This window comes from Miniopterus natalensis, chromosome 6, assembly GCF_054644295.1.
Source record: "Miniopterus natalensis isolate mMinNat1 chromosome 6, mMinNat1.hap1, whole genome shotgun sequence".
NCBI classification, from domain to species: domain Eukaryota; kingdom Metazoa; phylum Chordata; class Mammalia; order Chiroptera; family Miniopteridae; genus Miniopterus; species Miniopterus natalensis.
In genome coordinates this window covers 73,578,816-73,604,382 of record NC_142086.1, presented here as the reverse complement: position 1 = coordinate 73,604,382, position 25,567 = coordinate 73,578,816, and the positions used below count along the sequence as shown (strand labels likewise).

At 42.1% G+C, this 25,567-nt stretch overlaps 2 protein-coding genes across 2 annotated transcripts in view; one reads left to right on the top strand and one right to left on the bottom strand.

Annotated features, from left to right (window-relative positions):
• Positions 1 to 13,159, top strand: part of KCNAB1 (potassium voltage-gated channel subfamily A regulatory beta subunit 1) — a 158,286-nt gene extending 145,127 nt beyond the window's left edge. The window contains exons 12-14 of the mRNA XM_087818362.1: positions 93 to 213; positions 5,890 to 5,978; positions 11,337 to 13,159. Of these exons, the coding sequence (XP_087674488.1) occupies positions 93 to 213; positions 5,890 to 5,978; positions 11,337 to 11,426 (300 nt within the window). The 3' untranslated portion in view covers positions 11,427 to 13,159. The remainder of the gene's footprint in view (positions 1 to 92; positions 214 to 5,889; positions 5,979 to 11,336) is intronic.
• A 1,412-nt stretch (positions 13,160 to 14,571) lies between these two features.
• SSR3 (signal sequence receptor subunit 3) lies at positions 14,572 to 25,396 on the bottom strand. The gene is made up of 5 exons (XM_016222603.2): positions 25,243 to 25,396; positions 23,979 to 24,105; positions 21,021 to 21,119; positions 18,223 to 18,354; positions 14,572 to 17,298 (listed from the first exon to the last, which is right to left on the bottom strand). The coding sequence occupies exons 1-5, from the start codon at positions 25,373 to 25,375 to the stop codon at positions 17,232 to 17,234; spliced, it is 558 nt and encodes a 185-aa protein (XP_016078089.1). The 5' UTR covers positions 25,376 to 25,396; the 3' UTR covers positions 14,572 to 17,231.
• Between the last annotated feature and the right edge of the window lie 171 nt (positions 25,397 to 25,567).

Below are 25,567 nucleotides of genomic sequence, written 5' to 3'. Positions count from 1 at the left end.
ACGATGAGATTCTTATATTTCACTGAAGTAGCAAATCTTTGACACCAAACCCTTACCGGACATTGACATTTAAATGTTCTTTTTATTCCCAGTGCTACCAGTGGCTGAAGGAAAGAATTGTGAGTGAAGAAGGGAGAAAACAGCAGAACAAATTGAAAGACCTCTCCCCAATTGCTGAGCGCCTGGGCTGCACACTCCCTCAGCTCGCTGTTGGTAAGACAATGACTAGGGAGGGGTCCTGCCGGGCACAGAAAATAGTCTTCTCTGTGTGACCCACGCCCCTGTCATGATGAAATTTCTATTGTAGGGCGGACTGATGTCTGGAGAATAGATTTCTGGTTAGCACCATCTAAGATGCGGTGATGAGGTTTTCAGAGCTCCCCAGAATTTTCTGCGTGCTAAAAAACTTTTCTTCCTTCCTTTCCCTTTCCCTTGTAACACAGTTCAAATGAGAACACGTGAGTAAAGATGCACATGTCCTCCAGTGTCGGGAGTGAGAGCCCTCGAACTGTGTAGGGACAGCATTTCTTCCGGCTCAGTCCTGTTGAAGTTCAGGGAAGGCGGGGAGAGGCTGAGAAGCGGGCTGTGGCAGGCCCAAGGCCACTGACGCGTGGAAGGCCTACCCTAGAGGAACAGCTTCACCCTGAACCTTCCGAGGGGCCATGAAATTGCTCTTTCAACTGTGAAAGTCATGGTCACTGGTAACAACTGAAAACCACAGGCACCAGCACTGTCCAGTAGAATTACAATGTGAGGCACATATTTTTTTAAATGTTTTTTATTGATTTTTTTTTTTTTTTTTTTTTTTTTTTAGAAATAGAGGGAGAGGGAGAGATAGAAACGTCGATGAGAGAGAAACATCGATTGGCTGCCTCCTGCACGCCCCCTACTGGGGATCGAGCCCGCAACCTGGGCATGTGCCCTGACCAGGAATCGAACCAGTGACCTCTTGGTTCATGGGTCAGTGCTCAGCCACTGAGCCACGCCAGCTGGGTGTGAGCCACATATTTAATTTTAAATGTTCTAGTGGCCATATTCAAAAGGGGAAAAGGAAATAAGTGAATTAATTTTACTAAGGCATTTTTATTTAATCCAGTATAGCCAACATGTTACCATTTTAACATGTACTAAATATAAAAGTTACTGAGATCTTTTACACTTTTTTCATACTAAGTCTTCAAAACTCCACAATGTATTTTACAACTACAGCACATCTGGATTCAGGCTAACCACATCTCATGAGTTCAATAGGCGCACATGGCTAGTGGCTGGGTGTTGGACTTTCAGTTCCCTTGCTGGGGGATATTGGCCAGGCTCTGTAATAAGCACTTGCTGCCTCTGTCTTGTCCCCTTAATGGTTAGAACAACCCTATGAGGTGCATGCTATTACAAGCCCTATCTTACAGACGTTAATAGAGTATTTGCTATTATCTCCACTTTACAAATGAAGAACTGCAGATAAAAGAATTCATGTGGTAGCTATTGTTACCACACTCAAGGGGTTCGCTGCTTAGTGTGCTCTGTTCAAAAATGAGAGGTGATTGTCACAAGGTAGTTTTATTTCCTTACAGCGAGTAAAGGAGACAAGGGAGTCAAAGCCAAAGCTCTGTCTTCTGGAAGGGAGGCTTAACCAATGATTAATATGCTATTTGGTCAATTACACGTTGATTTCAGTTGGTTACACTTATTGATTGGAATGGGTTCTTGTCAAACTCATCCTGTTTGCAACTGGTCTGCAAAATACTGGTGTTATATTTTAACATATAGCAAGAATAGCATTTAGTAAGAATGGTCCAGACCTTGAGACCCTTATCCTACCTAACAATGTGGGAAAAGAAATTAGATGTACAGTCTAGAAAAAAATCCTAAGGATTAGGAAATAGCAGGAATTGGGACAAATCAGATACAGTGACCTAATGAGATAAAAAGCTCAAGATAAGTTCTAGACAAATAATGTGATAAAATATTTGTTAGAAGCTTGACCCTTCTGAGGTTGGAAGACAGGGAAATGGTAGTTGCAGTTCACAGTCATAGAAAGATGGAAATTGGAGGTGGTTGGGAGTGGGGAGAGGAATACCACTTACCCAAGTATACGTATGACTGTTGCTTTAATCCTTTCTTTCAAACAACAACAACAAAAAACCACCAAGAATATATTTAATGTGATTAGTTAGCATCTCTACAACTTTAATGAACACAGTAAAAATATTAGCCATTTGACCATCAGCAAGTTATTTAACCTGCTGTCAATTTTCTCATCTGTAAAATGGGTGTAACAATACATATCTTACAAACTTGTTGAGTAAAGGGAAATTACATATGTAAAGCAAAGTGTGGGTGCTCTTTGTAGTAGTGGTAAGAATGATGATGTTGTTTTTGCAAAGAATTAGACACCCTGGACCTAAAATTCTGTCTACCCTTAGCCATGGCATGTGGTCAGAATACCGGGCACAAAGAGAAACACTTACTCTTGAAAGTCATCCATACAGTTTTTAGGTGAAAGTGAGTATCTTTACAAGATTTAGACTTTCACTGGATGTTAGATACACACAAAAGACCCTCCCTACAGAGTCTGCGTTTAAATTAAAGCACGCTTTGTATTTCCTTTTCCTGCCTCTGTGCCCCCAGATGTCTATCTTGCCTGTCATTTTTTTTTTTTTTTTTCATTATTTAGAAACAAGTAGTTTCGTTTTTAACCACAGAACTCTCAAACCAAGAGAGGAATTATTTCCAAGCAAATTACCTTTGATCTGCTGGAAGGGTGTGGGGGAGGGGAAATCCTACAGCAGGAAGCAAACTGCTTGAAGCCAACTGTAGGAGGCTCCCATGTCATTTACCAGCACAGGAGCAGCATTCACACCTTGCTGGTAAAGAGGCACTCTGGATTGTCAGCTTGGTGACATTCGGTTAGATGCTAATCATCTAGAATCATCTGCATGTGTTACCCCTGCTGCTGGCCAGCTACTGCCCAGTGGGCTGTCCTACAGCCAGAGTGGGGAATTAGCTCTTGCTGATACCAAGTAGTTTATGGGCAGTGATTTTCCCCATGCCCTGCTTTGACCTCAGACCTTCCACTAGCATCAAAAAGAGTTGCAAGTGCAGGAAATAATACAGCCAAAAAAAAAAAAAAAAAAAGCCCTGAACTACTTGGCTTGTTGCCTTTATAGAGCATTATTTTGCTCATGTGGAAAGATTTAGTAATTGCCTTAAAAGGCCATGGTAACAGCTTAAGAGTATTAGCTGACAGCGGGGCCTTGTGCGAAGAGGGCAGAAGAGGTGCTCAGACCCTCTTCCATCCATCAATCATTCACGCCTGTTTATTTAACAAACATTTACTAAGTGCCTACTATGTGCAGATCCCTGGCTGAGTGCTGAGCATCCAACCTCAAATAAAACACATCTCACAGCCTGAGGGGCGAGTCAAAAAAATAAACAGATCACTGTACTACAGTGTTGTGGTAAAATAATTGGGCAGGGCCCAGGGGTTTGGGAAGTAACGCCTGGCAGCTCCCAACCCAGCCTTGGACTCAGGGAAGGACTCTGGGAGAAGGCAGTTCCCGTGGGGAACCTCAAGTGATGAGTAGATACTGTGAGGCAAAGGGACATTCCAGGTCCAGAAGACAGCTGGAGCCGAGGGGATGGAGAGGGTTTGCAAACAGTTCCGTGCTCCTGAAGCACAGCGTTCAAGGCAGGGGGTGAGGGGACAGGAGCTGGAGAGCGGGGCTAGAAAGCAAGGTTTGCCAGGGTGAGGAGTTCATCACATGGGACAAGGGTCACGTCAGGCACACGTAGAACATTTAGCCAGGCAAGTGACAGGGTCAGATCTGTATCTGGAGAAACTCTGCTGGATGTGTGAAAACTGAGGGGAGCAGGGCGTGGAGCCTGGAGGGGGCAATCCAAACAAGAGGAGGAAAAGGAGTTTGCAGGAGATGGTGAGGGCCTGAAGGGGGGCAGAGGAGAGCTGAACCAGAGCAGTGATTCTCAGCTGTGGTGCCTGCACCCACACAGTGCAGTGCTGTTCAGCAAGAAAAAGAAATGACATACTGGTACGTGCTGTAACGTGGATGAACCTCACAAACCTGCTAAGTGAGAGAAGTCAGACACAAGGCCCATATTGTATAATTCTGTTTAGATGAAATGTCCAGAAACAATAAATCTGTAGGGTACAAAGTAGATTAGTGGTTTCCTGGGGCTGTAGGAATGGGATTAACTTTGTAAATGGGCATGAAGGAGCTTATTGGGGTAATGGAAATGTTCTAAAACTGGATCTAAAATGGTGATGGTTGCACACTTGATACATTTACTAAAATTTATTGAATTGTACACAAAATGGGTAAAATTTTCGGTATGTAAAAATCACCCTGATAAAATTTAAAAAAAAAAAAAGAAAATGTGGTCCCTGGATCAGCAGCATCAGCATCATGTCAGAAATGCAGATTCTCAGGCCCATCCAGACCTGAGTTAGAAACCTTCGGGGTGGCACCAGTAACTGCTGTCTCACACGCCCTAAGTGGTTCTGATGCATGCTAAACTTTGAGAACCACTGGATTAGAGAAATACAGTGTGTCCCCCCAAAAGATACGCACACTTTAAATGGAGTCTATTACATTTTGAAAAGGAAATGTATTTTAATAAACACTGCCTTTATAATTGTTCAAAGTGTGTGTATACATTTTGGGGGACTCCCTGTATTTAAATAGCAACTAGACTTGCCACTAAATGAGAGTGTGGGATCAGAAGGGGATGGTCCCTAAGTGGAAGTCCTAGGTTCCTGGAATGGACTGCTAAGTCGCTACCGCCCCGTGAGATTGGGGACACAGGAGAGACAGGCTTAGTAGTAAGTAGCAAGAAGTTTGCAGTGCCTATGGGACACCTAGCAGAAAAGTCCGGCTTATGGGCCTACAGAATCACCTAGGTCCCAGCAGCGAGGAACTCAGAAGTCTACTGTAACCACAAGGAGGTTCCTGGGAATTTGGCTTCTGACCTGGCAGGAGGGGCCTGGGAGGCGAGGAAGGGTGATCAAGGAGTCTAACATTTAAGAAATGTAAGAAGGGGAAGGGTGAGGCAGTAGCTGGCGGGTATGGTCAGGGAGGCTTATTTTAGAATGGGGGAGATCTGAGCACATTTTGCTGTTAGAAGGCAGTAGTATGAAGTAAGAAATCCAGGAGAGGGAATCAATCAAGTCCAAGGGCAAAGAGAGACAGATCCAGGGCAGAGTTGGCCTCGGACACAAACAGCACATAGCATCCCGACACTAGAGTATGTGGATGTGTCCTGTGTCCATGCAGAGTGGGGAATTAAGGAGCACTCCACCTGAGGGACTTGATTTTTTACATAACGTCAGAGGCCAGTCATCTGCTGAGAGCAATGGGCAGGCTTAACAGAGGGCTCAAGTGTAGAGGCTGCCAGGAGGCACAGGAAGGAGTGAGGGATTTGAGGGATTTGAGAGTTGGTGAGATAATCAACACAGGATGAATCTTGTGTTAGGAAGAAATGGTCCAAAGAGGGTTGACATGTAGGTGGAAAGGGAGGCCTGAATAAGCTGGAAAGCAGGAGGCTGTGGGCCGGCACGGAAACAGGAATCCCGAGGTCTGCCAGGTGCTCTCATGAACTAGAACGTGTACCTGGGCAAACAGCTGGACTGGACGCCCCAGTCGTTAGGGCAAAGCCTCGTGTAGAAAGTACAGAGCTCTAAGCCCACAATTCAAATGCCCAGATTCTACCAACTCCTCTCCATGACAGAGGTGCTGCTGAGGTTTATAATCCTGGAGCGCACTGTGCATCCTCTCCCAAAAAGTCAGTAAGTTTTGGTTGCAGCAGTGGTAGCTGTAGGTCGTGTTTATGTCATCAGGAGGCCTTTGATATCCTGACCATGTTCTTTCTTCCCAGCATGGTGCCTGAGAAACGAGGGTGTGAGTTCTGTGCTCCTGGGATCATCCACTCCTGAACAGCTCATTGAGAACCTCGGTGCCATTCAGGCAAGTACCACAGCCCTTCCCAAAGGACTCCAGGGGGTTTCATGGTGTCAGGGAAGATGTCCCCAGGTAGTGTCCCATCTCTCCCCACCTGGTCCTTCCCCATGTCACAGCTTCCTAGTTACACGAAAGTCCCTAACAGGCTACTTGTTCCTAGATGGGGGGAGCGGGTAAAGGGAACTAGGGACAAAGGCACAAGAGGCAACAGAACTGTTATTGTACATGGACCAGGAGTGTCCTCTTATTAGCAGGCAATGTTCTCAAACCTCATTTTTCAGGATGGTTTGTTCCTGTGACACAGGGCATTCCAAGATGCAAGCCACGTCACACCTGGTGCCTGGGTTCCCAGGCCTGACCATAAAAGCCTAATAACCTGCTTGAAATGTAATAGGCACTGGACAGTGTACTCATTTGTTCTTTCCACAAACATTTACTGCTACCCTGCAGCGTGCCAAGCTCTCAGAGCATCCTGTGTCCCTCTCCCATCACAGCACTTACAATAATGTAGTATAATCGCTTGTCCCTGTTGAACTGTTAGCTCCCTGGGGTCAGAGACGTGTGTCTTTCTTGCTTCTCCACCAACTTGAGTTCCTAGCACATGACAGGGCCCTGAGTCAGCACTCAAGACACACCTGCTGACGAGTGTCAGCCACATTTCCAGAGGAATAGGATCAGCCCTGGCTGGTGTGGCTGTTGGTGGGGTGTTGTCCGGTGCACCAAAGGTTACCGGTTAGATTCCCAGTCTACAGGCTGGATCCCGGGTAGGGGCATGCAAGACAAGAGGCAGCCAATCGATTAGCTGCTTTCAGAGATGTTTCTCTCCCTCTCCCTTCCTCCTCTAAAATTCAATAACAATAGTTTTAAAAAGAAATAGGATCAGAATTCTAGTTTGGACTTCCAGGGTCACATCTCCCTGGCAGCCCCAGTCCCTCCACTAGGTGGACTGAAGGCCCTGGAGGGAGCCTGTGGCTTACTCTGGAGAGCCTGCAGGGGCAGTGGGAGGGGACACGGAGAGGTGTTCCTGGGAGTTCTGAGGAGAGGGGTGGGGCTTAGTGGCTGTTGGGCCCACCCTCCTCCCCCAAAGGCCACATCTCAGTCAGGAGCCTGGCCCCCTCTCAGCCCTGCTGAGGACCCCAGGAAGGAGCCATAGTCACCACCTGCCAAACAGGTGTCTTTTCCTCTTGCTCACTGGGGGGTCAGAACTGTCTCACAGCTTCTTCCCCATGCACCTGTCCCTGAAGCAAGCACTTACCTTGGGGACCAACTTCATTAAACTAAAATGTTAAAAAACCCATTTAAATAGCCCAGAATATGCTGGGGGATGAATGGTGCTGACTTCCTTCCCGTCACCTTTCTTGGGGCTGTGCAGCCGTGTAATCATCTCTGCTTCTGCTTCTGAGAAGCCCTCTGAGCCCCACAACTCCTCCCAGATTCTGGGAGTTCACCATTGCTGCACGGGGAATGCTCTCTCTTATGAAAGCTGTCCCACCGTCTCTTCTTTTCACTTATGCTTGAGGAAAAGAAAGGCTACACACAATGATGAGGGAATAGGGGAACATATTGTACAGGAGAGAACTGGAATTTCACTCAAAGATTTCAATTCCACTAATATGTATTGAGCACGAATTCCAGGTCTGGCACCACACAGGCAGAGTACTGAGCTAGGAACAGGCCCCTGCCCTCAAGAGCCCACAGGCGGGCTGAGAGTGAATGAAGCAACCTGTCCCTCAGTTCATTCAGCAGGCCTCCGAGAGCCTCCATGACTAGGCAGGCACTGAAGGATCCTGTCCAGCCTCAGGCAGCTTACGTTCCAGTGGGGGAGGCACATAACAAACATGTAATTGCAGAGTGTGAGAAGGGTTAGTATGTAAAGAGGGTGTTGGAACAGAGACTACTTGAGAAATGGGTGGACATCCTTTAAGCAATGTCCTTGCCAAAGCCCCTCTGGGTAACGCATTCTGAAGCCTGAAGGTGAGGGCACAGCATGTGGAAACCCAGGAAAGAACATTCCAGACACAGGGCGGTGCAGTGTAAAGGCCCTGGGGTGGGAAGGAACTTGGGTTTTTCCAGGAACTGGCAGCCAAGGCCTAGTGTGTGAAAGGGACAGCGGATGCACTGAAGTGGGAAGGCGGAGGACAGATTACAGGACACCAGAGTTTTGTTCCACATGTAATGAATCCTTTGGAGGGTTTAAGAAGAGGAGGGATATGCTGTTATTTGAATGTTTAAAGACTGCGCTGGCTGCTGGGTGGGAATTAAATGAAAAGGCAGCTGTGCAGGTGACAGGTAGGTGATGGTGGCTTGGACTAGCTAGCATGGCGGCCACGGAGGTGAAGTGGTTGGATTCTCTAGGATTTGGAAATAGAGACAGGGCTTGCGGACAGCTTGGCAAGAGGGAGGAACTAAAGATTCCTGTAGTGCTAATACACTGTGAACACTGCCACGCAGGGGGAGGCAGTATGCCTGGGATAGTAAAGAGGTCCCTCCTGGGCTGCAGGAGTACTTCAGGCATCAGAGGGTACATTTCAGAGGAAAACTTAAGTCAGTCATCTTCCCAAAGCATCTCCTCCCCAGCAAGGCTCTGGCAAGATGGGTCACCCATGCTCAAAGGGTAAGAGAAAGGGCGGTTATCCAAGCAGAGAAGCTGTCCCATGGGCCCTTAGCATTCCCCCCTACTCTCTCCTTCCAGCCTAGCACCTAAAGATCTGCCCCAGGCAAGCTGTGATTGGGCCCCTCTGTGGGGTAGGGAGTAGGTAGGATAGCTGGGGTTCCCAGCAATGGTGGGATTGTGTGCAGGATGGAAAGCTGCAGTGCCAGCTGTTGTAAGACAAGGAAATTTCTAGTGGGCCCAGCAAGGCAGCTGCCCCAAGGGACAAAATGTACGTAAATTGTGCATAAACTAGAGGGACATATATAAATGAGAGCCTCAACAGATGGGAGAGACTAGAGAGAAGAACCACAGCGGCAGACAGCCTGCCATCATCTGAACAGGCCCCTGTCCTCCCCACTTCTACCTAAAAAGTGGAGAGAACTGCCTCTCCCCCTCACTCCACCAGCCTTAAAACCCTTCTGAGGCTCCCATCACCTTATCAGAGCAGTCCAGGCTCCTCAGCAGTCAGGCTCTTCACATCCAGGGCTTGTCTTCCCTGGAATCCAAATCTCCAGTCACTATGAACCACTTGGATTCCCAGAAGTAACAATGGTCTCTGCCTGCAAGTGTCCATCACCGTGCCTGCCAAAATCCTGCTCCCCTCAGGTCCCACTCAACAGTGACCCAATCCTGGGAGGACTCCCCTAACATCCCACCAGGCCCAGCAACAGCAGCCAGACTGCCCTCAACCACCAATTATTCCAGTCAGTATAACACCAAGGTTGCAAAATTGGTAGCCCGTGTGAGGTTTATACAATCTGTAGATGAAAATGCTTTAAAACAAACATTTTTAAAAATTGGGCAATTTCACATAAAATTCTGGATGTATGGCTTCTCTTGAAAATTTAGGCTTTGCAACACTATATATTTTTTCATGTTTTATTCAAGTACTTTTATAGTTTCCTGTTTTTTTAATGTTTAAATCTCTATCTGAAATTTATTTTGGTGTCATGAATGAAGAATTTATTTCCTCACATGGCTAACCCACTATATTATAGCAGAAAACTTCCAACACATCCAGCTTTTAGATTTGGGTCTCACTGTTGCAATCTCACTTTAAATGACACATTAGTTAAGATCCTCTGAGACCCCAGAACTGGTGGGGAATCAAACCCTTCCTTTTGCTTCAGAGAGAAAAACATTAACCAGAACCAGTTTCCCAGGCTGAGTAGCTCTGCTACTCTGCCAAACCCTAAGGGTCCTGAGGAGAGCTCTTGAGTGAAGACAAGGTCACCCTGGCCAACAGGATTGCAGCAGAGGAAGGGCGAGGCTGAAACCTCAGAACTGGTTGTCACAATTGTATTTCATCAGTCTCCACACAGGGTCAGGCTATTCCTGGGCAAGTCTGCCTTTGTCCCTCATCTTATGGTATAATGTGTGCCCTTGGCCCAGTTCTCACAATGAATGCCGGCCCTGGATGATGTCATCCTTTCCCAGGGCTTCAATTAGCGTTTCCATGCAGATGACTCACAAATCCTCAACTCCAGTCCTGCTACCAGCAAGCCAGCTCCACAGCTGCCCTTCTGGCTGCCTACAAACCATTTCCACATGGATCTCTCCCACAGGCACCTTGAACTCAGCACATCCTACTCCTCTAAACTTCCCCTCCAGTGGATTCCAATCAATAATCCACAAGGGTATCTGTCTAGTCACACAGTCTGGAAATCACATCGTCCTCCAAAATGTCTCAGGTCCATGCCCCTTTCTACTCCACTGTCTTAGTTAAGGCCCTTAGTGTCACTGCCCAGGACAATAAATTTCTAACGTCTGTGTCCCCTTTCAATCTCCTCCAACTCGTCCTTCAAACTACCACTAGGTATCTGACAGTTTCACTCCCAGTTGAGTTCTAAGAGGTTCCCCACCTTCTACAGAGTCAAGTTCTAACTCCAAAAAATGATATTCAAGGTCATCCACTCTCTTTACCCCAACATCTCTTTCCCGTATTCCTACCATCGCCATACCTCCACCACTCACTTTACGCTTGTATCCCTCCATTTCACGGACTTTGCACTTTTCATGCTATTCCATCTACCTGGGATGCCTGTTAACCCCCAGCCACCCTTCACCAGGGTTCTGACCACCAGTAGTAAAGAATCTCTCCTAGTCTCTAGACCTGTGCTGTTCAGTACCGTAGCCTCTAGCCACATGTGGCTATTTAGCATATGCAAGATGGCTAGTCCAAATGCAGTGTAAGTGTAAAATGTACGCTAGATTTGCAAAAACTTAGTACAGTACTTTAAAAAAATGTAAAACATCTCAAGAATTTTCTCTACTGACTACATGTTGAAATGATGTTTTGGCTATAATGGAGTAAAACCAGGTATTAATTTCACCTGTTTCTTTTCACTTTTATTAATGTAGCCACTAGAAAATCTAAAATTACATTATGTGGCTTACATTATATTTCCACTGGGCAGAGCTGCTCTGAATATTATACATTTCTATCACCCTTCATTTGTATCTTGTTTTTATTTATTCAGTCAACTAATAATTGCTCAACTAACTATGGGCCAAGCACTCTCAGAGGCACTGGAGATACAGTGGTGAATAAAGCAAGGTTCCTGACCTCAAGGAGCTTACAGTCTGGCGGGGAGCTTATATTCCAGCTGTGGTTTTTAAATGTATACCAGTCTAGACAACTCTGGCTAATACTGAGCACAAAGAACAAATATCCCATACTAACACATCCTTTGTACTTCTCATGCTCTCAGGTTCTCCCAAAGATGACATCACACGTGGTAAATGAGATTGATAACATATTACGCAACAAGCCCTACAGCAAAAAGGACTACAGATCATAAGGCAATGCATGAGCCATAGGAGCTGCATGGTTCAAATATCGGTCTATACCGGTACAGAAAGGTGTTCCTAGGCAGTCTTTTAAGTCACTTAGCAGCTACTGCTCAACCTCTAGTGTCCCCGGATGCTGAGGTGTCTGCTGTCGCTACCACTGTGCACCCAAATTATGAGCACATCTGAAAACTCACAACTAAGAAAATCCATTCTATTTTCTTATCGTGGACTGGAGTCACCTATTCTTGCATTGCTCTGTACACCTCATGTTAATGCAATGGAAAGTATATAGCAGGGAAAGCGGTATTACCTGCAGGCATTCAGTAACTTAAAGAAGGCTATGCAGATAGATTTATTTTTTCAAATGAACAAAATCCACACAGGGAATGTGGATTGCATCAGAAAGAGGACACTGTTTACTCAGAAGTCCTGCTTGAGAAAATAAGCAAAAACAATTTTAAATTTTACGTTTTCCTATTTTCACCTTCCTATTATGAGCAAGCTGTTCCCCTTATCATTTTCAATAAAACTGACTCCTAGGTATTTGGTTTCATTACCTTTTAAATATTCACTGTGTTTGGCCCCATGAAATGACCCTGTATAGCAATTTATCCAAGGTCTCTACCAGAATTCTAATAATGCTGTTCATTTACATGTAGAGATTGTAAAAGGATGAACACCCCAGTCTTCAATTAGAGACATTATGGTAAATGTATGAAAGGGGGGATTACATTACTATGGAAGCTTAGCTTTGAATAAAATGTAATGCATCTGCAATGAACTGTTCACTTTTTACTACATTTTATGAAAACCTGCTTTATATTTTTGCCAGCTTATAGGCACAACTTCTGCAAGTTTAAATATTTGAGCTTTAAAAATAAATATACACATGCTCGGTTTTGTAAGTAAACCTGTAAAATACCCAGAAAGGCAAATGTCTGTGTTTAATTAGCACTGGGATTTTACAATATAATGCTTGGCGCTTTTGAGGAGTTAGTAACATGAAAGTAAATCATGGGCTCTGTGAAAAATGCTGTCACTACTCAGCATATGCTGGGTGAATTAACTTGCCCCATGAAAAACAAATGTTAAAGCACTTCCTGATTCTATAACCACACTATGTGCACTAAACTATATGCATGAAAGCTCCCTGCATGGATTACAGGGGCCTGGCTTTAGTGCACTCAGAAGCTGAGGTCTATCTAGCCCTGCCACTATTGGCTACCTACCCTCATGAATACTCCACTTGAGAAAAAATTTCAGACTATATTGTATGTACCTGTAAGAGAAAACATTTTTTCTCTTTTTTTGGGGGTGTGTTCGGGGTGAGGGTCCTATAACTATTTGGACACCTGAGCATGTACAAAATTCTAATTAATTTTCTGGCCAGCTGGTCCCTCATATGGAAATCATTTGAGACTTACAGGAAAAATATACTATCAGCTTTAAATGCTATTTTCGGCCATCATTTCCAGAAATGTATTTCATTGTTAAATTCTAAATATCAAAATGTTAATGTGAAATAACCAATAAATTTCCTTTTTGATTACTACTTGTATTCAATTAAGGAAACAGTTTGGGTTTTTGCCCCAAACTATGAGAATAATGACGGATCATTTTTCAGTTGTTCAGTGTATTTCAATCAATCCAGTGAACTGTTGTATGTATAAATGAGCTGAAACTGTCTAATTGAAACTGCAATTTAACTTGCTTAGAGTAATAAAACATTTTGTGCATTTAATCTCACAATTTTATCTTTCTTTCACTATAAAACACCATATATATACATATATATATGTGTGTGTGTGTGTGTATATATATATATATATCTCCATAAAACAGGCAGGAAGACTCATTTAATAAAAGTGATGTTGGCAGGTAAGCTGCACTGAATGGTGTCTAACAGAAACAGTAATCAAGATTTATACTGCAATCCATACTTTTCTTATTAATGGAGTAAATGATTAGCTACTAAAGATATCATTTATCTGGTTTTAGAAATACTCTGCACTAAGGTTAAAGCTTCTCAAACTCATTTAAGAGCTTGCAAATGAAAACCAAATACAAACATTGCTTAGCCGTGGGAATAGCTAGCCTTTTTTTATATAAGAGTTATCTGCCACGGTAAATACACTAGGTAAGAAACACACTTCACAATTATACCCTTAAGAAAAATTTCCATGCACTCTCATTTTATTTTCTATTTTGGAAAGAATTCCTTGGGAGAGAACATACCATTCCTAAGAGTAACCTGGGTAGCAGCCATCCACATACTAAAATCTCAGCCAGGGGAAATGAAAACTAGAAACCCTGTGCCTGGCTTTCCACTTTAAGAACTGTCACTTCATCTTCATTAATAGCGTGCCAAGGGTCTTCAGACAGATAGCAGAGCTTCAAGAGACCATGGCCATCTTCAAGACCATCCCTCCTTGGCAAATGAGGAAACCAAGCCTGGAAAGACTAGAGGACTTGCCCAAACTCACACAGCTAACTGATGGCAGAACCAGGACTAGAATCCAAGTATTTTGCTCAGTGTTCTTTCAGGTACAATTTTTTTAGCTTTAAGGCTTTGTAAAAAAGTAACTGTGTGTGTGAATTTTTAAGTTAAAAAAAAAAAAGGTTGGGTATGAATCCAAATTCAGAATCAGTTAAGACAAAAAGGTCAAAGGAGTTATACAATTAAAACTCATGAAGGCAAATGAGTAGTTTCTAACCACCTCCATGAAAATTTAAACCAACCACTTAAAAACCACTCCTAATCTTCAATTTACTCCCATGCTTTGTAGTCCAAGCAGGAGGGAGATAACCCCTTCCAGCCCAAATATGTGCATCTGTAAACTGATTCTCCCTTTATATGTACATGCCTGTATATACCCTTTCTTTCTATCTCCCAACACAGTAACTGGCACAAACACTGAAAACACAGAAACAAGGTGAGGCCAGCACATCAGGTATGGATTGGAAGAGGCCCGACACTTTGCTTTGTAATATAACTGCATTATGCCAGTCACCGCCACACGAATATTAGATCAGTAACTACAAAAATGCACACTTACTAGTGTAAGAAATTTAAATGATGGGCAATGTAAAATAATGCAATAAAAATGATGATTTATTCACATGGTTCTTATAAAGAAGTCTAGGGAAAATATGAACTTTAAAAAGAAAAGTTTAATGATACCTAAAGTTTAATAATACTTAGTGAGACCTTTTACAAGAATTTTAGATATGAATCCAACCTCTATATTTCAGTTAACTTTAAAACTTGTATCAAATTATACTTTCCAAATTAGAATAATATAACAAATAGAACAACCAGTACATTTTTACTGGCTAAGAATAATTCTAAGGTTTTTATTAAGTTGTAAATAAAGAAACTAAAAATAGGGAAATGTAAAATGTTCCAACACTTTAAGCCTCTAGTTATCACAAGAGGTGTGAAAAAAGGAATTTAATCACTTTAAATCCCAATTACAACAGAACTCTTTATTTTACTGGTGTGTTGGATAGGAGGGTCTTTGGAGATAAAAATTCTACAAGTTTTTACTAACTAAACCAGACTTAGCACATCATAATTCTAGCATGTCGACACAGCCATTTCAGATGATTGGGAGAGGTCAGAGGAAAAGGTTCTGCAGTTTGCAAGAGTCGAGTACTGATATCCTGCATAAAACTGGCACGGTGAGTACATGCCTTATAAACGTATGCACAGAAATTTATCTAATAAAGGACGTTAGAAATCATCATCAGGGTGAAAAACAGAGTCCTGTAGGAAAAATTCAGAACCAAAATCAAATTTTGCTTACTTGCTTTCCTACAAATTATTCAGTTTATTAATTCAAGAGCAATTCTTTAAAGAATACTAAGCTTATGCCCCTATATCACCACCCCATTTCTACTACACAGCATTATACTAATAGTGGCAATTCTTCCCCCATCTATATAGGCACTGCCATCTAGTGGCAATTTCTTACCTGCAATTTAAAAAGATACTTGGCCCAGCTGTTAACAAATAGTAGAGCTGATGGTTTGTCAAATAGTCACTTTGTCAAGTAAGCAAATGCATTTGGTGTACAAACTCCATGCCACTTGTCAAACTACTGACTGGTTATTTATCAACAGAAAACACACACACAAAAACAGGTTAAAACATAAAAATAAAACTCTTATGTGTTACACTAACTACTCTGCAGTGACTCTCCTGGCACCCACATTCACTTCATATTACACAGAGATGGCACATGAATAATAATGCACCAAAGAGAAGAACTGATGAAATATAATCCTCAGCTGAAGACAACGATGGCCTGGATCACTATGCAAGTGTACTCCTCCCAGTCTTCCTTCCAAGTCCTTGAATGCGGCCTACCAAAATACCTAACAGCATGGTAGTAAAAAAATGAACTCCTAAAGAGAACACCCTTCTATAAAGTTATAAATAAAACAGCAAGCACTACTTGCAATATTCATCTTAATTTAGAAGTGGAACTTAAAGATTAGTTAGGATTAGAATTAGAAATATGACACTGCCTTTGAGGTACTGCTTATAAGAAATTACTAGATGTGGTAAAGCTAAGAGGACTATGAAAGCACTATCACCTGGGATTCCATAACCTTTCAGTGATATGGGTTCAAGAGCTTCCCAAACTTTTTCAAATCATGGCACACATGGAAAATGAAAATATCTGTACACACAGTGGTTAAAAAACGCAAAAGATTGCTCTCAGCTTGACCCCCCCACCCCCACCTAAGGGCTGAAGAGATCAGTACTTTATTCACAATCAATGGGAACCAGTGGACTAACGCTGATAAGCACTAACATCACTTTAATTCTTTGAAATGCTCTTAGAATTCTGGAGCTAAGATCACAAAAATTACTTTGGTCTTTTACATGTCACTATTCAGGAAAGAGGTTCTCTCTCTTACCAAACATTCCTCCAGTGGAAGAGACCCCCCCCGAAGAAAACAACGATGCCAGTCTCAACAAGTCAAACTAACATGGGAGGGTCAAACTGACCTCCCTGGCTACCCAAGGCCAAAGCTATATAACTGTACAGTGTGTGCTTTAACCCCACAGGACAACTCTCATATACCTGGGCACAATTTTTATTTTTTTTAAATTTTTTCCCCATCATTACTTATCCCCTCTATACCCTCTTCCATCTTCACCCACCCCACCCCCTCCTGGTCACTATTTTTAGGTAATTACCTTGGCTGCTTTTCTTCTTAAAAAAAAGAAAAAAGAACTTTTCCACAAGTTTCTCTTCCCCCAGATTGGAAAAACCATGTTTTTAACTTTAATTGAGATACTTCAAATCACAAATTCAGAGACTTGTAAACATGCAGTTCAATCCCACCCCCCAACCTGGGGAAAGTGGAGGGAAGAGGATTCATTCTGATATTTATGGTTCCAAAAAAGTTGTAATATTGTGCTTGGAACACACAGAACCAGCTATTAACTTCTTGCTACTATAACAAATACTAACAGTTCAGTCCAGGTTACTGTGACCTCTGACAGATCAAGGAAACAAGTTATTTTCTTCTCTTGTGATTATAGCACATTATAAGACACATATTGCCTTTTAATAAATGTCCTGGTACTCCGAGTTTCCCTTCCAATTCATGTAATTTCAACAGTCTGTCAAAAAAGAGCCAATAAACAAATATTGAATTACATTTTGTTAGGTCTTTCAAACCCTCAAGCTTCAGACTATAAAAACATCTTCTGTGTCTCCCACCCCGGCCACCCAGCTACTTTTCCATGTACCACAGGCCACCCGTAGATACAAAGCCAGGGGTGAAGCTGACATGGTCTACTTGGAGCCAGTAGACAGAAGGGCGATGAGACCTGATGAAGCACTTATGGAGAGAATATAGTTTCTGTAAGAATTGAACGTTAAGGAAAAATTAAGAACCCCAAATTAGTTTTTCAGCAAAACAAAACGAGCCCATCTCTGTGGAATACACTGCTTCCCTCCTGACACTCTGACAATGACATATAGTACTATTGTCTGCAAACACAATTTACAAGACAGAAGACTATAAAGAATATCCACAGGAAGCGTGTGCAATTTTAAAAAGAAAATACAAGACAGAGACGTAGAGCACATGATCACAAAGAAAACACCTGAATTCCGCCTAACCTTCAGAAGAGACCAAAGACTTCTTTTTCCCTCTCCCCTCTCTGTGTATTGGCTACAATGGGCCTGTAAAAGGAAAGAGGTTCTGAAAGTTCGAAGCTACTCTTGGCCTCAGGGCTGGACCGCTTGGGACAGACCACTCCAGTACTCCCAGAAGATACAAGTTGAAGGGTGTCATATTTTATTACATAAAAATCTCTCAACTATTAAAAATATGGCTGCACACTCCGGGATAAGACCTTTAATAAGTTACCTTAAAAGAAGGTTGATTCTTGCCTGAAAGCTCAATTTAAGAGCAGCTTGAAACACTGCTATTATGAAATGTGTCTATTTAAATTGGCTATCCCCCAACCCCAAAATATCAGTAAACACATGGCTTACACCAGGAGCTGTTAAAGAAAGCAAGTTTGCTTTTGCTCCTTGGAACTCTTTTTTTTAATAGGCAGGTAACATAATCACATATGTGAGATTGCTGTTATTTATCATGAAGTCACAACTTATAGATGTGAAAGAATTTTACATCAAACCAAAAGCCCCTATTTTAAATCTTCAGAAACTTGCCTAAGGTCACAGTGCTATTTAATAGACCGACTTCCTGTACAAAACCAAAACAAACTACCATTTCTAGACTTCTGAAAAACATAATCAACCTTTTAAAGGATACACTGTGGGGTTGAAGTTCTTCAATATAAAGAAAGATGCAACAATGACCAAGACCAGGAACAGGGTGTTGTTATAGAAGATGGAAAATGTTGTGGCTTCGTAATCAGCAACTTCATTCTTCTTCCACAAGATTCTATAGACACAGAAATAAGTCAGTTAAGTTTCTAAATATGTTTAAAAAATTTTTAATACCACATGGTTCTAGTTCATTGTAAAGTAAGTTTTCCTTCAGTGTTCTGGGCAGAATGTGTTTTTAATATTAAATTTAGTCAACATTATCTTTTTCTGCTGAAGAAGGTATTTCACTCTATTGATGATAAAGTTACCTTTTTATCCAGGCAGTCAGGGCTTTGGAGAAAGGGAGTGAGTAATTGCAATTGGCTTGAATTCATCAGCTAAAACAGGCATGTTTCTTTAGGTCCTCACCTAAAACAAGCTTGATCAGCAGCAGCAGCCTGACGGAGCTTCTTCGGCGGCTGGCTAGCTTGAGACTCTCCAGCCAACAGATTTCAGCCTTCAATATTATACCTTAATACAATCCCAAGGCCAAAAACTAGCTGTGGTCTCACAAAAGCAGACTTGTGACTATCTTTAGCCATCTCTAAATTCACACAAAGACTCTGCTTTATCATTAAGAGGATTTTTTAACTTTGTAAAACCACTTACCCTTTACTTAATCCTCTTTACCCATTGTATTTTATTAACTTATTAGTACTTTATCAGCCTTTGCTTTTATCTCTTCACCTGGGTAACAGGAAGTTCCAAGGTGCCCGTGAATAAAGGAGCCTTTATTCCTCTTGGTTAATGAACTTTCTAAAGCAGTTTTTAAAAAGGTAGATTGTGACCCATTAGTGGGACTTGAAATCAACTGAGTGGATTCAATGCTCAGGGAAAATAACAGTGGGTTGAGACCAGTAGTTTATTGTTTTTTATTTTTCAATAACAGTTGACATTCAATATTATATTAGTTTTCAGAAGTACAGCATAGTGGTTAGACAGTTATATAACTTACAAAGTGATCCCCCTGATAAGTCTGGCACCCATACATAGTTATTACAATATTTTTCACTATATTCACTAAGCTGTACTTTACATCCCCAAGACTATTCTGTAACTACCTATTTATACTTCTTAATCCCTTCACCTTTTTCACCCAGCCCCCCTACCCCTCTCCTTTCCGGCATCCATCAGTCTGTTCTCCCTATCTGTAAGTCTGTTCCTGTTTATTTCGTTTAGACTCCACATATAAGTAAAATCATACGGTATTTGCCTTTCTGACTTATTTCACTTAATGTAATACCTTCCAGGTTTGTCCACATCCTTGCAAATGGTATGAGTTCATTCTCTTTTATAACCAATACACTTCATTGTATACATGCAAAGCATTGTCTTTATCCATTTGTCCATTGATTGGATCACTTAATCCATTTACATTTAAAGTAATTATTGCCATTTTACTGTTTTATTTTTATATGTTTTTGCAGTTCTTCTATGTTTCTTTACTCCCCTCCACACGTTTATGTTGTCATCATTTTTTACTTCTTTTGTGGGTGTCCCTTAATTTATTATTATAACTACACACGCAGTGGACAAATGAGACTCACTATCTGATATAATCAATCATCTGAAACCTACAAGAGCTATAACAAGCATTCTGAAACAAGCAGTTTAAGAACTTTTATTCTAATAATTCAATAAAAAGGGTTTTTAAAAATGTAGATTCTCTAACCTCCATCCCTATGCAAAAATTTACAATCAGAAAGCTATGCAGCCAACCTCATTAGAGTTGCTCTCTGAAAAAAGGCCTTCATTGTCATCATTTTAGTACTGTGCCTTTAGTTTTATAAAGGATCCATAGGAGACAACCACCTCAATAATGTTTTGGTGCCTTTCCAAAACCACTGTAGAAGACAGTGTTCATTAAGTTACTCAGTGTCTCTTAAATAAGGATACGCTTGATAAAGTCCTTCCAGATTCAGTGCCAGGAAAGCTTCTTTTCAGGACTTGCACACTGCTTCTCATGGGACAATGAAAGCAGTATGACCTCAGATGCTTCCCCTGACACTTGGCAGCTCAGAGCTAAGTTTAGTGCTCGACTGCTGTAACTACCTCTGAGGTCCTTGTTCATCCACTTTTCCTTACTTTCAAATGGTTTCTGATCTTTTAAAATTGTACTGCTTTTGTTTTATATGCACTTTAATATTGCAAGTCTCCACAAAGTCTTTCTGGAGCAAAGTGGGGTAAAAATTCCATTTCACAAACCACTTTGTAGATACTAAAACTTAAGATCCATGAAAACAAGCTCAATTCATGACTATTCAACCATCTGGTGACTCTGAAGCACACGTCTACTCAATCCTTCAGAGACTTCTGCTACTCAGATGTGACTATTAACCCTTCTAAGAGCAGGAGATAGGAAAAATTGGGGGTGGGAGCTAGGGATAACAAAATGGCACAGGATTGAACAGGAGACAAACTGAGTTATTTAATTTACAGCCTTGGGCAAGTTACTCAAGCCTTCTATACCTCAGTTTCCTGAGGTGTAAGATAGAGATAACAATAGCGCCTACCTTTTAGGGCCCTTCAGAGAAATAAATGAACTGTGTACGGCTCAGGAAAGTATCTGGTAGTAATAAAAACTCAAAAAGTCAGTATTCCCACTACTATGTCTTCTACAATACCAATGTTTGCCTCAGACAATTCCAATACCCACATTCTCTAAGCAGAAATTAAAACCTTATTTTCTACAAAGTATCCCCCTTTTTTGATTACCACAAACACTTTAAATAAGAATCAAACCTTTCATCTTTCTCCTTCCGAGACATCTTTCTATTATCAGCTTCAGAAAGTTTCCGTGTCACTTCTTTGGAAACAGCATCTTCCCTCTTCTGTGCTACTCTGGAAGGAAAAGAAAAAAGTTTCCACACATTCCAAGAGGGAAAATCACTCTCTCAGAAACACTCTGTACTCAGGTTTTGTATTGGCAACTGTATAATACTTTACATTTCAAGAAAATAAACTGTACAGAGAGTTCCAAGTTTATTACACTATAGTACTAGCCAAAAGAGAGGGAGGAGTTCAAGGAACTTCCAAGATGTGGTTTTATGTGTTTTCATTTCTACTTAAAAGGGAGAATTTTCCAAACTTTATGTATTTAATACGGAAATAGAAATCAAATGCTATTAGCATAACTTAGTTATTAATCACTATAAGTCCATTTTGTTTTAGACTATAATTTAACTGTTTAAGAAATAAATTTGACAAGGCATTAGCAAATGATATATGACTTTAATTCCAGTAAATAACAAGAGAGAAAACCAGGCTTAAAAAACAAAAAGGAATTAATAGTTATAATATTTTAAAGTATTGCTTTTAACTCCACTCCAAAGGACAATTTCACTAAAAAGAAATAATACCACATAGTCAGGGACTGACCACACCACTTTTAGTTAAATGAACCACTGGTATGAGGGCTGCACAAAAAAATAAGGAATCGGCCGGAAAAGGCTGCAAGTGATACGCTATCAGATCAGAATCTTCAGTGACAAGTCAAACAAAGAAAAAAATTAAATGTATCAGTAAAAAAAAACCGATACGGTGAAAGAGATAATGAACTATGATGAAATACAAAGTCTCCCAAAGATTATGACATTTCAATTCAACATGATATTTTTTCACAATATACGAGAAACTTATTAGCCATAAATATGGAAGAAAAAGTAAGAACTGATCAAAGGAACCGAACAATGACCTACACAGTCCCACTATGAAAACATCTGACATGACACTGAGATGCATTAAAAGCAACAGGATGTGGAACACAGAGATAGAAATCTGTTCACTGTATGTTCAATTCATCAATCCCTGGTGACTATGCTATGGTATTTAGTTCTGGTGAGTGTACCAAGGAAAACCATGGAGAAATCAGTAAGTCTTCCTGAAAAAAAGTCAAAGAATATTAAAAGCAATAGTTTTCAACCTTAACCACAAGAGCTTCTGGGATATAAATTAAGCACGAATTCTGTCCGGTTTTACCTATTTCTATCCCTATATCTCACCCCAAAAACAAGTTAGAATTATCTGTTAAAAAAGAAAACCTTTGGTCAGTTTCAACTAGTATGTTTTTCCACAAGTTGATAACCGGAAGGAGGAAAATCAATTTGTCTAAGAAAAACAGATAAAAGGAAATTAAGTTCTGAAACCTAAAGAAAAAGGCAGCTCAGGGGGCAGACGCTGTCTTTTTTTAAAAGATACTTTAGGACACTATAAATGTACTCTTTCCTCCAAAAATCCAACTTCACCTGACTCCTTATATAAAAGTTCTGCTCTGAAGGGCAGAGACTCTTATCTCTGAACCTCTGTAGCAGACCAGGCACTCAGTGTTTTTGAACTTCACACCCGACCACTCTTTTCTAAGAAAGACCAATTGGGAAAAATGGCACATCATTTACAGCAGAAACCTGTGTCTTAAAATAACAGGCATGTAAGAATGGAAAGGAAGACAATCCTAAATGAGGGAGGGCACGACACACTTTCAAAGGATGACATAAAGGTCGAATAAGAAGAGCTAAGGTCCTGTGCTGAAAGATGAGGCCACACTGCTTAGGAGGCAGACGAGTTGCATTTGGCTTTGATACACATGGAAAAGAGAAAGCCATGGTGAATTTTAAGTAAGAGAGTGACAGGATAAAAATGATAGCCAATAAGGATAAATACATGTTTCCCCTCCCCTCCCCCCCAATCAAGCAAAATAACACCTGCAGTTCACATGAATAAGGATTATGTAGGGTAATGTGCTTTATACCATACATGGCAGGGACTCCAAACTTTTGTTAAAAGACTGGACGGAGACTGCTACAGCAATCCAAGCAAAAACAGTATCCAAACTAGAGTGGGAACTACAGAAATGAAAAGACAAAGGGCATATAAAGCACACTGGTACTTTAAGTCTCAAAATTCCAACTGCCTTTGAGAAAGTACTTCCAAAGAAATACAGCACCAAGAAGTCTCCATTAAGTAAGCAAAGAAATATCCTGCTATCCTGACTCGAGTATTAAAGTGTGCATGAAAGCAACTGTAAAGGGCGTCTTTTCCAATTAAACATTAATTTATACCTGCTCCCATGAGGACCATCTGAAAAAACAAACGTCACCATCCTTCCTTAAGTTTTGACTGTTCCCCTCCAACATTTTAACCTTTATAAAACCAGAGTAATATAACTGCTTATAATTAATGTATAAATGTATAGTTGTGTGGTCTGGGTTTTCTTCTCCAAAAGCTGTCACTAAAATAATGATATATTTTATAATATTGCCTCTAAAAATAGAGGAAATACGGTCATCTTTTACATTTTTCATACACTCATAAGAAAACATGTAATTAGATTAAAAATGTTAGTTTAATAACAAGAAGACCACTTTTTTCACATCCAAAAATAGAAACAGAGAGCCCAGAACAATTATTTCCAGAAGGAATTCCCTCTGCTTCTGAAATGTTAATTTACTTGGTTTTGTTTTTCTGATTAAACCCCATGATTAAGGACAGTGCTTAAGTGTTCTAATTCCACCCTCAAAACCTACTTATAGCTGTGTCAGCACTGTCTCTGCTTTAAATAATTCTTCATAGCATTAAGATGCCTTTCCCCAATACAGATACATGTATATCTCAAATTAGTGCTTACTGAAACACAAATGGTCTTTCAGAAGACACCCTGCTATATAAAAATGCATCATACTTTCACTTGAAAATAATACTTACTTGTGCTTGAGAACAAATTTCACATTTTTGTAAGCAAAGGCTACCAAATAAGTGCTTACTAGGGTCATCACGCTGTACAGAACAGCAGACTGAATAAGATCCATGTGCCATATTCGCCAGTATAACCCTGAAGATTTAAAAGGGGGGTACAGAAAGAAACAAACCATTACCACCCAGTTATAAAGGCCTGCTGAATTAGTTATAGGGAAGCCTGGTAAAATACAGTCTGGGTTAGGGAATCCAATACAGTAGATGTGGAACTTCAGAGTGGGATATCCAGTAAAAAGCCTCAAGCTTACCCAATTCAGAACACTTGAAAAACATAACGTTCCTGATGAAATTTTCGCTGCTTCTAAAATGAGAACTCTAGCTCAACAAAATCACAATTCTGACTTCAAATTTCCCTCAAATTGCCACGTGCAGTCTCAGGCCACAGTTTATGCGCTGACGTGGCTGTTTTCCGACAAGGCGCGCTCAGCGCGGCCAGGGCGCCGCCAGGGCCCCGCGCCACGGTAGCTGTACGCTGGGTCTTACAAGGCAGAAAGAACCAACCTGGACTGGACCACCCAGCAACCGGGCGGTGGTGTGGGAGACAGGGAACTTCAAATTCGGGGACCTGAACCCTAAAAACAACTTTGGCCAAGTCTGCAAAGTTTTTCCATTCAAGTGACAATTGCCCTAATAGGATGGTTAAAAAATTTAAACAAAGTAAAATCACTGGCCCTTGGCACTGGACCAACCTCGCCCACCAAATTAGGAATATGATGCTCAGCAGTGTGAAGCGAATCACCGAAAGCTACACTTTCCCTTCAGTGCACGAGTTCATAGGAACCTCTCTCCCCTCCTGATTCATTCGTTTTTCCAAAGCAATGATGTGAGTTTAAGATCTAACACCGGGAAACGAGGACGGGGGAGAGAGCAGGCTGTCCGCAGGAAAGCCAGCAGCAGACCTTAAGGCGTCCGTGTAAATACAGACTCGGCGCTGCCACCCAGTACTGGAGCTGGAGAACCACGATTTCTGCAACCGGGCCCGGGAACCAGCGTACTCACAAAGCGCCACAAGCGACTTTCCTGGGGTGCCGCCCACGACTTTCCCGGCGAGAACACTGAGGCCCGCGGGGGTACGTGCTTCCCGTGCCCAGGGCGAGCTGGGGAGAGCGCGAGCCGAGGGTCCCGGCTCTCCCGACGTCCGCCAGGCCCTGCCACGTCCCCGCCCAGCCCGCCCAGCGGCGGCCCCCCCAGCCCGCCTGCTCCCGGCGCTCACAGATGGGGATGGCGGACACGATGAAGGCGTTCCCAAAGAAGAGCGCGGAGGACTTGGCCGAGAGGTTGCGACTGAAGTCCTGCAGGAGCAGGTCCTCTTCGGACTGCTGCTTGGAGCCGCCTTTGGGAGCCATGGTGGAGCAGCAGCCACGACCGAGGAGGGCCCAGCCGGGCGGGAGGCCGGGCAGAGGCCTCTGGCTCCGCCCCGGCGGCCGCCTAATCCGCGAACGACTCGTCAGCCCTGGGCGCGGAGGCGGGACCCGCGCTGCGCGGAGCAAGCTTCGCCGGGATTGGCCAGCCTGGCGCGGCTCCCAGGCTTCCCGGCG

Excerpts from the sequence above, each read along its gene's own strand:
- SSR3 (XM_016222603.2), bottom strand. The coding sequence starts at position 25,375 with ATGGCTCCCAAAGGCGGCTCCAAGCAGCAGTCCGAAGAGGACCTGCTC. Across the intron at positions 21,120-23,978 it reads AAATTTGTTCTCAAGCACAA|AGTAGCACAGAAGAGGGAAG; the intron begins GTAAGTATTATT and ends TTTTCCTTCCAG. Across the intron at positions 17,299-18,222 it reads AAGAACTTCAACCCCACAGT|AAACTATATTCTCTCCATAA; the intron begins GTATCCTTTAAA and ends CAATTCTTACAG.